The sequence below is a fragment of the Aphelocoma coerulescens genome, chromosome 9 (assembly GCF_041296385.1).
Source record: "Aphelocoma coerulescens isolate FSJ_1873_10779 chromosome 9, UR_Acoe_1.0, whole genome shotgun sequence".
In the NCBI taxonomy this organism is placed as follows: domain Eukaryota; kingdom Metazoa; phylum Chordata; class Aves; order Passeriformes; family Corvidae; genus Aphelocoma; species Aphelocoma coerulescens.
Window position 1 is genome coordinate 14,112,533 of NC_091023.1, and position 14,779 is coordinate 14,127,311.

General features: G+C 36.7%; 1 protein-coding gene across 12 annotated transcripts in view; it reads right to left on the bottom strand.

The window, feature by feature from the left end:
• The window catches only part of DLG1 (discs large MAGUK scaffold protein 1), a 187,938-nt gene that overhangs the window by 2,022 nt on the left and 171,137 nt on the right, over window positions 1-14,779 (bottom strand). For 5 of the 12 annotated variants that reach the window (XM_069024442.1, XM_069024437.1, XM_069024444.1 and 2 more), the window contains 7 exons: window positions 14,512-14,611; window positions 12,150-12,191; window positions 8,985-9,035; window positions 6,880-6,981; window positions 6,462-6,634; window positions 2,806-2,915; window positions 2,352-2,443 (listed from right to left, as the gene is read on the bottom strand). In XM_069024442.1, coding sequence (XP_068880543.1) covers window positions 2,352-2,443; window positions 2,806-2,915; window positions 6,462-6,634; window positions 6,880-6,981; window positions 8,985-9,035; window positions 12,150-12,191; window positions 14,512-14,611 — 670 coding nt within the window. Of the gene's footprint in view, window positions 1-2,351; window positions 2,444-2,805; window positions 2,916-6,461; window positions 6,635-6,879; window positions 6,982-8,984; window positions 9,036-12,149; window positions 12,192-13,786; window positions 13,821-14,511; window positions 14,612-14,779 lie in introns of all 12 variants that reach the window. The other 7 variants (XM_069024441.1, XM_069024446.1, XM_069024443.1 and 4 more) reach the window with 2 other exon arrangements.

Below are 14,779 nucleotides of genomic sequence, written 5' to 3' on the forward strand. Positions count from 1 at the left end.
AGTCAATTCACAACCTCCAGTATTGTTTTTGGCCCAACTTTCATTTGTGTTCCCAACACAAAGCAAGACAGTGCAGGGCTGTGTCCTCACAGGCTGGGGAACTCCTCCGCTTGATCCTGAAGCTGGCACAGCAAGGCTGCCTGACCTTGCGATGTCTACCTGCTAGCTCTACCTTTGCTTTTGGCTAAAAAGAGGAGAAACTCACAGAGTTTGTTGTCCAGACAACAGATTTAAGTTTTACAGACAAGAGGCTTCCTAAGAGAGTTAAAAGCGCAATCTATACTCATTCCTATGGTGTAAGTTAAGTTATATTTTTGCCAAGGCTAGAAAATAATTAGAAATGAGCCAATATGAATGTGTTCTGACATATGAGAATAAAGTATGGTCTGGTGAAAATGAAGATGAAGTTTGAGCTGTTCTTACCAACACTTCAGCCTGTAAGATAGCAACTTCTTTTTAATTAGTGTCACAATCTCATTGTCAATAATGCAAGAAGTTTAGCATGAAAGAGTTTTGGAGGCAAGTCAGACTCACTCTTTTGTGCATTAAGAGAGTACTACAGCTTCCAAGCTTTGCTTTCATGCAAATTAATTCCCTTTTATTCCTACCATTCCATTCTCATCTCTTAAAAACTTTCTCCCTATCTGCAGCCCAATGCTGTACTGCCTGTGGGCAGAGGCTGCTCCATTGCTATAGGCCAAGTGCAATGTTCACAGCACAAGAGTGCATTAGAAAGAATTGGAAATGTCTTTGCAATGCAAATAGGCCACAAGCTTCAGCATCTTCTCTCCAGCTAAGTTCAACCACAGCTCTTCCAAACCTCATAACCTGAAAGTTGCAAAAGATGTGCTTTTCAGGTGCTTCACATTAAGCTAAAGTCTGTGGAAACGGAATCTATTGTTGAAGTTGGTTTCAGTTACCACAGGATGTATTTTTCCACAGATTAGGGAATACTCACACTCTGTTTTACTACCTGACTCACATGGGTGGCAGCCTCCAAACTGTAGTTGGGATCTGTAATGCCTTCAAGTATCTCAGACAGATTCAGAAAAGAATTTCTGGCTGTAACGTGATTATCAAGGAGAGAAGTCTGACCATCTTCCTTTGTCAACAAGCCTTATACTCTGGAGAAAAATCATGGATCTAAACACTAGAGCATTTGAAAAGTCTTTTAGGTTTTTGAAACATCGTGATTTATGTCCCTTAATTTCTTGGAAAAGTGTCCTATATAATGTCCTGAGACAGCCTAGGATAATACCAGTTACTGACTAAATATGTAATTGATATGTATTAAAATAAACTCATTCATTTTCTGAACAACAAACCTAATACACTTGCAAGCTATTTGGTAAGGGACTCTATAATAGGAAGAATTTTCAAAATATGTTGAGAGTCCCATAACTTTCTGGGTGCAGACAGATAGACAGCTATGGGAAGAGCAAGGTACAGTCTTGGGATAAACTGACAACTGGGTAGCACAAAATGCAGAGAACAAGGCACAGGAAGAAGACTGGGCAGGGAATATGCTGGTTCCTCTGTCTTCCTCCTTGTGAAGCCACCACTGCATCCTGTGTCTCTGCCCAGCTGGAGCAGACTGCTGCATTCACAGCTCTGCCCACACAGGATGTGGGAAAAAGAACTGGACAAAGGAGTCATGTCAGAGAAGAGAAGTGAATGGGACAGCAAACACTAAAACACTGCAAAAGAGAATATAAGGGAAAGGAAAGGAGCAATTGTCTGTCAGGGTAGGAACAGGGAAGGTTCATTTCTGGGCTCCTGAAGGTCATGACTTGACCATCCTCCCTGTGTTAGAAGCCACAATGAGAAGAAGAGCACAGTGTGAGTGACTGCAGCCCGTCCCTTGCTGTTACAGTGTGGCCCATGGCATGCACAAATTTGATTCCCTAAGTACCATAATGCTGTAGCATGTTCAATTTTCAGAGGCTTCGTTTACCATTATGCTTGATCATCTTCCCAATTTAAAAGAAAAACAGGTAATTGACAATTTCCTACAAGCAGCTTTGCTGAGCAATTTCAGGTCTGCAAATAAAAGCTTTAAGTGTAAAAGACATCAACAAAACAAACATCTGCATTTCAATACTCAGGAAAATGGTAGAAAGTCTTAAGAGTTTTTAAAACCTAAATTAGATTCCCAGTAAATTTTGTGTCTATTAAATTAATTGATCAAAGTGAAATCAGTGTAGAGATACTAAGATGACTCTATACCTCAAAGTAATCACAGGTCATCTGAAAAACAAAGCTCACTATCTCAGTGGTTAGGCAAGTACTATTTTTACAGCAAGCAATAAAATTTCAACTCTGGCAAGTGAGCAGTCACAAGCAAAACACACCTGTGAAATGTTCAGTAAATTCTTGCTCCAGTTTCATGGCTCTCTCAAATGTCTTCCTGGCTTGCTCTTCTGTTAAGCGTTTATTCATTTCCCTGAAAGGGAAAACATCATACCTTTTTTAAACTACTATCAAATACTTGGAGTCTTTAAAGTTTTAAACTGTTTGAGTATTAATCCTAATAAGAGGGTTAACCCTAAAGACACCAAGCAAAGACTGTAGTGGAAATGAGCTGTTCTGGCATTATGTTGCATGGAATTAAACACAATGGCATTTGTTCCCAAGCACTTTAATTTGGATTAGAAGCTCCATCTTAAAGTTCCTAAAAATTAAACTCAGGGAATTAAATATTATTTAAAATGCAAACATTACAATTGTCTGCATATAACTTGCGGTTGGCTTTTCAAATACAACAGTGTCAAACAATTTAGCCGGAGGTACTTTACTTTTACTCACATGATATTTTCCACTGTTTTGGGTTTAATAAAAATGGAGATTGGGTACAGCTGGGCAATCTGCAACCTTTTGATCGCATTACCAGAAACATCAAGAATGCAATGTTTACCCTAAAAAGTGAGAGAGAAGGGAAAATGGCACTAAGTAAAGTTTAAGTCACAAGTAGCATAGCATAGTAATTTAGAAGAGAAAACATGTCTCCACTGAAACCAACATAATTAGATTATTTGCATCAATGATACTGTGATTTCACCACTTTGGCACAAGGTCCCCCAATCTCTTCTGTTGGCTCAGGCATCATTTGAGATGTTCCTGACCCTTCTTTCTTCCTTCCTCTCTTCATCACAGGTTGCAGCCCAATTAGCAACGCAGAATTGTACAGAGGAGCAGCTGGACTTCAACCACACCACCAAATTTTTTATTTTGCTTTGTTTTGGTACTAATTTGAGGATGCTTTAGGGAGGTGGCCGTGTCACAGGTGCAGTTTAGAGAGGAGCCAGATGACTTAACTGGTATACCTGAGGGAGTGACAACCCTGTTGGCAGGGAAATATGCCACCATAGAACCTTCAGATGGAACTGCACACAAACCTTCTCCTCCCCCAGGTACCACCCAGCAGAAATACCACACTGTAGATGGTGAATACAATTTATTTGGGTTGATTTATTGTTCATCTCTTGAGAAACAAATGTAACTTGACCATTCTTTGGGCAGCTGGAAGACAATGTGGTAAGGCTGCTTTCCTACTCCTCTGTATTCTCCCACTATAAAGAATTTTCCAGCTTCACTTCAAAGGCTCTTCCTGTTCTCAGCTCCTTCCATCTCAGATATGCTCATTTCCACATCACACATTTTTATTTCTTTCCTTTCTGAGTTGCAGAGGATTAATTTTGCATACCATCATCTTAGAGGGGTACAGGGGAAGAGGAACAGAAAACCACTCTCAGGTGAGTACATTAAGAAAAGCTTTTTCTTTAGCGGGTGACCAATTGCAGAAATCTGTGAGCCAGGATACAAACCCACAAGTACCATATAACCAAAGGTTACTCATACCATACAGCAGCATTCCTGAACTCCTGAGAGATCATTCCTGGAGGAATGTCTGAAATAACTGACATGCTTCTGCTTCCTGGCAGAAGAAATAACTAGGATCGTTTACATTTGATCTCTTGCACAACAAAATCAGAATTTTATTTCAGGAATTCTTAAAGAGAAGTGTTCTTCCCACATGAACAATGCATATGTCTGCTTTCAGCTGATGATAGCTGTTTCCCAGATCCAGTCCATGGGTCTGGATGCCAACTGGTAACATTTAAAAAAGGTGTCTGTATGTCCTAGCAGAGTATTTTACATGTGCTCATCTGTCTACATCTTTAAATGTGGCACATGCTCTGAGAACTGAGAATTAAGAGCATTACTTAGTCCTTTTTTCTTTTTCAAATAAAACACTATTTGCTGTGTTTGGCCCAACAACTTAAGCCGGGAGCCAAAGGATTTGGGGCAAAGGGTAAAGGGCTAGAGAGCCAGCATAGTACCTGTGCTGGACCTTATGGGATATAACCATGACAGTTGAATCCAAATCAGCAATGAATGTTCACTAACTGTGGCCTCAAGACACAGAGATTTGCAAACTGCTGATGATTCCAAAGGAAAGAGGATATGAAAATTCTTTTCAAGTGAAGATTTGAAAGACAAGGAAAAGAAACACAAGTACATCGTGATACTACCATGTTTTCATCCAGGGAAGCTATTTTACTCTTTGCACAGTGCATTTAGAATAATATTTTACATATTTTAGTTCCTTACTTGCACTGCATCTGATTGAGAAGCACAGCACTGCAGCCAGTGCCCTCTATAACTGAACAATGACATCAGAAAGCATCTTTAGCTGTTACCATTGTGGGTAAGGAAATGAGAGAGACAGGGATCAGCTGGAAGCATGGACAAATGAATACAACTGAAAGCTATTTTAAGAATACTGTTTCTGGTTCTTTTGGGGTAATAGCCGTCACTTCTGTTCTGTCTTCTCCTAAATTGATCCAAGTAGAAAACTTGGAAATCATCTTTTGTATCCCAGCAATAAAACCCACTGAAAAGACTCATCTTTTCAGCAAGATGGAAAAGAATACAAGGATGGGAGCAGTCCCAGATCAAGCAGTTTGCAGCCCTGTCATGATTTTGAAGTAAAGTTCTGAAGGACAGGCCATTGCTTCCCAGAAAAATAATGTTAGCTGCAACTGAGAAGTTGCTGCATCTACCCAAAGTCCCACAGTGCCTGTGCAAGACATTTAACTGCATGGAGACATTTGGTAATACTTTGTTCTTCATGTCCATTTGTGAAAGATTCACAGCAATTTTGTACCTTACTAATCCCAACAGATGGACAAAAGAACAGAGCCACTTTCAGGTCCAGGATGGAACTGAAGGATTGTATTCGTGCTACCAAGTGAAGCAACTGCCAACATATTTATAATGTTTAAGCTGTTCAACAGTTTCATCATTTATCCACATATGTTAATTTCACAGCTTTGTTCAGCCTCCCATACAAAGTACTGTTCATTTACTTGAACAATTCTGTAATTAATATTCTTTCCTTTGCTTTTCTCACTATATCCCACAGGGCCAGGTCCCATTCCCTATGGTGAGAAAGACAGGAGAAGAAAACATCACTTGACCCACAGAATCTCATCGTGTTTGCCCTGGTTTTGCTTCCAGTAAAGTCATTTGTCAGAAATAGCAATACTCACTCATTTGGTCAGAATAGTCTACAGAGTTTTCCAGAGGACTAGACTACACCCCTGTGGCACGTGGGTTACCCATACTTACCCTCTGCATGTCCAGACTGACGGTGCCCACACTTGTGAGTTCCCACCTAGAAAATAGCTGGTCCTTCTCTCATAGAGATCAGATAACATTGGCTACTGTAAATCCACTGGATTTGTAAGCAGTGGAGCAACACTCCAACTCAACATGGAACATTTGCAAAAAATTTTCACCAAAAATTTTTCTTTAGGACAGGCACTTTCTGACATACACTTTCTTTTTCCCACTTTTTTTTCAGACAGATCAAGTCAACTTCAGATTGACTTTAGAAATAAGTAGAATTTGCAAGAAATAGTTAACTCAAATCACTTTGGGATAGAAACAGTAAGGTCAACCTTCAAAATATAAGGGTAGTTATGGAAAAAAATACTTTTAAAATTAAATTCTTTACATATACTCTTTTCCCTTTGTTAGCTAAAACTATGAGGAGCACAAGGAATAACATTTTTACAAGTTTTCTTCTGCACAGGTCTATGTCAAAGGGATCATCATATTAATTAATTCTACCAGCACTACCTTACTTAGTTAATGATCTAGGTATGTGAGCTCAGCTCATTAGCCTATGATTCCAATTATTTCTTCTATATTCTCTTTAAATGAGAGGGCACAATATCATTGCTCTTTTCCCACAGTTTAATCATGATGCTTTCATTATTCCAAAGCTTCATTATTTCCTTAAATGCATCTGTGACAATGTGCTTTGTTTCTAGTTTTATACAATTTCCTTTGCAAGTCAGAGTGTTCCTAATGGCTTCTTGCCATTCTTCTCTTTTTCCCTGTCAGCACAGGCATATAATCACCTCAGTAAATGAAAGTAAGTGGCACTGATTTACCTTTTCTGCTACTTCTCGCACTGATTGGACACTTGTTCCATAAAGATGATTATTGTACTGGCCAGCTTCAATGAATTTGTGATCCTGAATATCCTTCTCCATTTGCTCTCGAGAAGTGACAAAATGGTAATCACGTCCATCCACCTCATAATCTCGTTTTGGTCTAGTAGTATCTTTAAATATAAAACAGTAGTTTTTAAAGGAAAATAAAAAACAGTGACTTTTTTTCCCTACAATATCCAAAATGTCTCTCATTTATACTGCAAAATTTTCACAAACAGATTGACAACATTAAGATAGGTCTATAAAGTTTAAACAATATATTAACTTTTTTTAAACCCAACAAACAGAGGATGTCTATTAAAAAATTAAGAGAAAAAGAAAATTTAAAATTGCCTTAGTACTTGCTGAAACTTACGTGGAACACATGAGCCAAACTTGTCTGGAAATTCTGAGATCAGGTCATCATTTATTCTATCTTTCATGGGTCCCAAAACAATCACAGGTCGAGTGTAACTGACTATTAAACATAAAGGAATAACATCAGTTATATTTCATATGATTATTAAGAGTTCATCAAATAAGCTTTCTCACATAGCAATGATTTTAATACTTAAAAGAATATGTACTTCTAAAGAGAATAAAACCACGATGAAGAACATAAATCAGTTAATATCATAGTCATAGTAAGATGTTAGACCTTCACCCTCAAATCATCATCCTCACTGATTTAAAATGAGTCTTAAATTATGAAGCCTTTGGGGAAAAAAGAAAACCTTTTCCCAAAGTAACATCCTAAATTTTAATGGAAAAAGGAAAGAGGGGAGGTTTGAAAATCTTTTCAATTCGAAGAGACACCTAAGCAGCAGCACAGTTCATGACATTCTGTGTCTGTTGGAAGAAGCTTCTTTTCCTCTAAGACCACAATTAAGCACTCACATAGAAAATGACTAAACTATAAATAGTTTCTGTAACTATTAACACCCTTACAAAATTAAGTGTAGTACCTTTTAAAAGTAGTTTAATTATTTATAATAAAGGGGTTTTAGTTGAAAATTAAGCTTAAGTAGATTATGTCTAATCACACTTTAAGAACCATTAAGACAATAATGCCCAAGTATGTTGTCATGATCACGTCATTTCAGCAATAAAAATTTTAATTTTAGGTTCACATCTGTCTGCACAAATGAGTACCAATTAATTAAAGTCTGGCCTATTAAACATATTTTAATTTGACTCAGAGCTATTTCCTTTCCACTGCATTACTATATTCATAAGAGGAATATCTTGAATCCAGTAACTATCAGCTTATTAATTAAATAACAAAAATCTTTGCTTTTTCTCCCATTGTGAGCCCCTCTGGCGAGGGGGCACACAGAGACCAGCAGCTGCTCCTGTGAGGGTGACAAAACTCCAGTTTCCTACTTTAGGCATAACTTACTTTATATCAAAGAGGGCTACCATCTCCCAGTTTCTAGTAGGGTCTTAATTCAAGCATTTCTCATCCTAAACTTTATTTGGCATCTTGCAATAATTCAAATTATATGACATAAATAATGTAGTCTATATTAGCCTTGTATAACAATTTTTACTACTTCTGGAAGATTACTGATAAACTGAGGCCTTTGTGCCATGTTTATCAAATCAGAGTGGAAAGTCTATACAGGTGTATGTGTTGCAAAAACAACTTGGCCACACCACTCACTGCAGGAAACCAAAAATGAAATCTCGGCACTCAAAATTCCTGTGAATATGTGATGTATATTTACTTTGACTGCCATCTGATTTGATAGGTAACAGATAAGTATTCCCAAAGGACATTCCTTTCATCAGAATAATTTACAAGTATATGAGCTATGTATCAAATAATGTAAAGCACCTGTACTAGTGATTGGGAACACTAAAAATTGTGTCTATATTCACACGGTGAATCACAATCAAGAACAAGCTGAAGAGACATAAAACCATTCCACTGTACATCAGTGAAAAGCATTTTTTTTTAACTGCAACTGCGAGAAAATATTTTCTCCTATTGGTTTCCATTTCGTTAAATTTTACTTTTTTTCTGGAAAAAATCCCTTGGCAATTGTTAACCAAGTTAGCCACGTAAGAAGTCCATACAGAAATAGGAGACTGTTCAGAGACATTTCAATTAAAGTTGGTAAATAGACAAGTGATCTATTCACACACTTTTTGCTGTGACAGAAACAGTGAGAATGCTAAGGCAGTACGAAACAGAAGAAAACTATAATTTCCAAGGTTCTCACTGATGAAACTGTTAAGCATACTACATTTTCCTTCCACAATATAAACCACACAAGAAATTATTGAAGTAGCACACCTTTGGATTTTGCATTAAATAATTTAGACATTTTATTTAATAATTTATGCCTTTATGATTTATTCATTTGAATAACAGTAAGTTTAAAAGGGTGAAGTTGTTTATCATGGTGCTTAGTACGTAAAGGCACATGAAGCATTCTAACAATTCAAATTATTTTTTACTGAGCGAGATCTACAAACCTTCTTGTTGATTGACTGGTTCATATGACAACACATATTCCTCCTGGCCACCTAAAATGTAAAGGCAAAGACATATCAATGTATTTTTTTCCTAAAGCAACATATTTAAGCTGAGTCACTCCATGGACTATAACGATACAGACATTGCTCAGCAATATGCATTACAATGATACTGATGAGGGACATCTTTCAAGAGCGATGAATTATAAAACTTACAAAGCTAAGCCAAACACCAAGCTTTAAAGCATAAGACACATACAGTATAAATAACTTCCTGGTGTACGTTGGCATGTCAAGCTGATGTCAAGCACAAGAATTTTCAAGCATTGCTGAGATGCTGTTCCCCACATGTCCTGGATGCAACGCATGCATGCTGTCATTCACTGCTAGAGCAATGCCACCCGCATCAGGAGCACTCTCCATCCTCTGAAGCCAGCATTTACAATAACATTTTTCCATATTTATACATGGCTGGTAGCCATGTATGTCAAGGTGTACAGATCTTCCATTAACTTTATCATGAACTGGCATTTATATAAACATCTTCAGCCACTCTAATTCTACCAAAAAAGCTACGACTGTATATACTAAACAACTGCTATTTTATCAATTAATTTTTCAAGACAAAGTTGAAAGCAAGGAATGCTTTGGATTGTTTTCAGCTCCAGGAAGCACATTAGCAGTGAATGAAACTAAAATAACTCAATCTTGAATTTTGACAGCTGTAGGCTTTTTAAATGTTAGTGAAAGCATCTGAAATATACCTCAGTTGCCATGTCTCTAAAAGATTACTTCTAGTCTAACATATCTCTGAGTAAAATTTCTTTCCATGAAATAGCTAAAAATTAACTGTGATAGCAGAGAATTTATAATTCTGAAGATACAAGCTCAAATTATATTACATTGCTTTGAACTGAAGAAAATACAGTCCTCCAATATTTCACTTGTCTAATTTTGGAGCATTCTTTGATGTTCATAAGCCATACTTAAAACAGGCAAAGGAACATACCAAGGCTACACCACGGTTGTGTAGAAACAGATGACAGACAAAGACTTTTATAAATTCATATATTGCTTCTATATATCTATCTATATTTTAAAGCAAATGCCACTGATATTTTAAATCTAATTTTTACCATTTCATTAACAGAAATATTTCTCTTAGTTTGCAATAAGTTTGCATTCAAACTGTCCTACAACAATACATGAAGGAAGACTTTAATTTCCTAAATTGCTGCAAGTGAGGAATACCTTAAGACAGACACAAAACCATGCAACCTGTACATTTTAATATCTCAAAAAGTTTCTCATGCAAATGGATTTTAGAAGGACAGTATATACTTTCAGAACCCTTTTTAGGCTAGGGAGAGGAATAGGGAGTCACCAACTATCAACTCATCTATGAAAGATCCAGCTCATGTATAATTAGATACTTCTTTGGAGAAGTCACATTGCTATAAGGTCAAAGATTAGTTATGCAGACTACTAAAGAGATAAGAACAAGTGAAAAGCATCCCCTGATTGAGGGCAAAAAGTATATATTGTCACTGCTTTTCAATACTTTGGAAAAATTAGTATTAATGGAATGAACCTTTTGAACAACCGTACTCATCTGTAATCAAGATAACTTTCATATTAGACAGCAGTAAGAAGAAATTAAAAGAATATTTTAATAAAAAGTGCTCAGAGTTACACATTGAGATAAGTAAATCCATGACATTTACAATAAAATCCTGGCTTCTCAAGTAAAAATAGAGTAAAAAACTAACTAGTAGTACCAATAATGAGGTTTAAATGTATATAAAGCAAGCTCTCAGAAAAACCTTGGTAGTGAGGGAAGAGAGCAAAGCAGGAAATTTATGAAGAAATAGTCATGGTTAGATAGTTTTAATGGTGTGTCATTAAAAATGATTAAAATTTCTACTTGTCAAAGGCAACTTCCATATGTGCTCAATTCTGTGTTACTCTCAGGGAATACAGATGCCTCCCTCAATTGGTTTCTTTTCAATTACAGTCTGCAACATCATCAGCATTTTGCATATGTGTATATACATTCTCTCCTTCAGTGTAATCATCTGGAAGAAAATATGTGGCTCATCACCTCTGAAAAGATCTACAGCTTCCAAACAAATATATCTGTTAATGAACCACCTTCCCTATTATCCTGACATAAATTACGTATTTCTGCAGTGCCCATTACACAGTTAGCAGGCAGCCACAAGCTGAGCAGCGAATCATTGCATGACTTCTACTGTTTCTTCTTTTCATGTTTCTCTTCAAATCCTCAGCTTTGCTGTTGTCCTGCTCTGGTCTATCATGGCTTCCAGGTCTAGACTGCAACCTCACTGGGAAGCTGTTCACTGGAAATGAGCTGTGGGATTCGAGTTCTTGCCATGGTTTAAGACATATTAAAGCACAGTAGAGCAGCACCATGCAGCCTATTACCCACCATGAACATGGAGTGCTACTGGGTAATAGTTAACACTACTGAAGCTTATGCTAGTAGAAAAAGCAAACTGAGTGTGGTATTTAGAAGACACTACATCTTCAGAGAACCAGCATGCTGATTTATCAAAACTGACTCCAGCACTGAATGTGTGTCGTATGCTTTGAAGACAGTTCATAAGCACCCACACTTGACAAAATAAATGAGCTGAAAGCAAGGGTAAATACATGCTTGCTTATCTGTACTTTCACTGAAGTATATACGTATTAAATCTGACTATCAGTTGTGAAAAACTTTAGATAGTTATGACATTATTTGACAGATTACACAGTTTGGTTACACTTCCAGTATTAAGTCTCAGCTACATATAATTATATTTGTCAGTATTAAATTTACATTTAAATTTAACAGGTCTAGCTAGCTTACGTAATTTGAAAAAAAAAATAGGAGCAGATTCAAATTAAGATGAACTAAGAAAATCACAGACAACAATAAAAATATCCATAAAGGAGGATTTGCAGTGATTCTAGGGAGTTTTTTAAAAACAAAGACATAGAACAATTTGCAGTACTCCACCAAATACACAAACACAGATTTCACCTGAAGGTGACTGGAAGTTCTATTTAACATGTAAATACCCAGAAAAGACAGACAAACAAAACCAAAGAAAGAGCTACAAAACAAAGGTTCTGAATAAACAAAGAACTTAAAACACTTACGGTAACTACTTTCACTATCGCTGGCATTAGAGGTTACATGCTCTGAAATTGCAACACAATGGGAAAAAAATAAGGAACATACACCAATGGCATGAGTCAAACAGAAAGAAAATCGACAAAAAATAATCCAGATGAAAGACAATACTCATATCAAAGTGCTGAAATCAATACATACTGCATATAAAAGTTTTAAGGTACTTCTCATAGCTCTCAGGATCAAGCTTAATTTCGTATGAAAGGAATTGATGTTAATAAAAAGAAAAACATTAAATAGCACACAAAAGAAGATTGCAAAAAGTACACTAATTCACAATTCACATGTAACCCTGCAATTTTTAGGTTTTCACTTCAGGATGAATTTTTTTGAGTAAAAGTCATGGGATTTTATGAGTTGAGTAAAAATGATGGCATTTCAAATTTTATGCAGGCAATTCATTGATTACATTTAGAGTCTTGTAGCAGAAAATAATGGATTAAATTAGAAGAAATACAGTGTAGCATGTAACACAACTTGCATTAAGTGTGGTAAGGCAGTTTCAAAAAGTCTGTGCTAAAAAACAGACTAGAAGCCAACTGTTTACAGAATAGAGTCATCTAGAGATATTTCTGGACCATATTACGTAGTTTAAACTAGGTATGATCATAACGCCATAAAGGCTGCTTTTGATCTTGTTCTAAACCATAAGGCCACAAAGGTTGCTAAATTCTTCTGGTCTAGACCAATAATTCCTTTGAAAGTAGCCATTTCAGAATTGAAAAATGAATGTTACAGTGACTAGAATTTTTACTTCATGATTGAGGCCAGGTACAGAAGCACACTGGCCTACAAGTAATTTCACGAACACTGAGCCTTACAGTTACGCCTTGGGAAGAAATGCTATCCTTAATGACCCTTAGCCACATTCCTTTAGAGACTACTCCTCCTATTGCATAAGTGCCTGTGTATTTATTTAATACCTGTGATGAAAGCATGGTCTTGACTTTTTTTGTCATTTTAATACATTTAGTGGTGAGGTGTGTATACACAAACAGATCTGCTGAGAGTACAGAGCAACTTTTGAATATTACTGGATTCAAATAGAAATATGATGAATGCTTATAAGTCTCCCCTGTTAGCTCTCCACCTGGTCTAAAAGCATCATGAGCATTCAAGTCAAACAAAAATTCTCATGGCATTTGTTAAGGAAAAGTTTTGTTTGCTTTAAGTAGCTGTAAACATCAGTCGCCTAAAGAGAGGAGTGAAAATTGTAACTAGTTAAAGTAGCACGGCAATGGTTGTACTATTACTGCAAAAAGCCATAAGGTTATTTTTAAATAAATAAAAATACAAGGACAAGATATAAATAACATTAAAAAATAATCACCAAATTTAAAAACACAGTACTGTTAAGGACAAACAAGAAAGCACTGGTAAGCTTCTAAAAACAAAACAAATCTAATGTGACAGTCACATAAACTTTACATGTTCCTGAAAGCAAAAACTCCAAAAGATTACAAATGAGGAAAAGCTTATGAACCATTTTTAGTCAACCTCCTTATGCCAGTAGAGCACCAATCTCAAAGAGATCTGTCAAAAAAAAAAGTAGTAATTTTTCAGATGGAGGTTAAAATAACTTGGGAGTATTTTGATCACTTACTCAGGCCTTTTGATCCCATGTCGTCAGGGACCTCCTGCAGAGTAGTCCCCAGAGGGCAAGCAATAAAAAGACAATCACAAAGAAAATAATTGTCAGTAATATATAAAATTGGCGCTACGACAGGAGACAGTTCCTAGAACATCACAGGGAAAATAAGTCTATAGAATTTGACTTGACTGGCACATGAAGTGCAATTAGTAATGCAAATGGCAGAGAACAGAGTTTGTTTTGAACCTGGTCTAAATTAGCAAATTTATGCAACTACGTTTTGAGAATACACTTTGTTTTTTAGTGCTGGCAAGAACAATGAAAATCAAAGTAACCTCTCTTCATTAGCAAAATCAAATTAGAATGAATGACTTTGAAGAACCAGTCTAAAGGGACTGATTTGAGAAGCTGGTAAGCTCCATTATACTTTCATCAATATTGGCCTTCTCCTCCAAGTCAGAAACAGGGAAGTATCACTGACAGCACTGGAAGGCAGTTATCTCCTCCAGTTAGTCAACAATATTGCCCAGTGTATTCCAAACTGGGATACTCTTGTGTTAAGTTTTATTTTAGTAGCAAACAAAGGGTTGCACTGGTTTGGTAGACTGGTTTGCCATTGGCACCACAAGCTCCTCAGCCTGTTGCAGCTCATGAAACTGTCTCCATGGTAACACCCTAGTGCAGTCTAGCAGGCCCTTCTACTGTGCTTCGCTCTCCATCGAATGCCACATACTTACGGTCAATATCACTGGTTTCCTGCTCACTCTGGTCCTTGTTCTTGTAGAAGGGAAATTTTCGGGAAAAGAGGTTCTTTTTACGCTTGTCATTGAATGACTGCTGAAGAAGAGAAGGAGGGGCAAAACAAAGGATGTCTAATGTCTGTGTGAACAAAGGCCCAGACCAGCAGCTTTGCGGAAGCTGACTCCTACAACCACATTATGCAGTGCATATCTCATTTTAACACTTATCTTCTCAGCTCATTAGAAATAGAGACTGGGATCATGA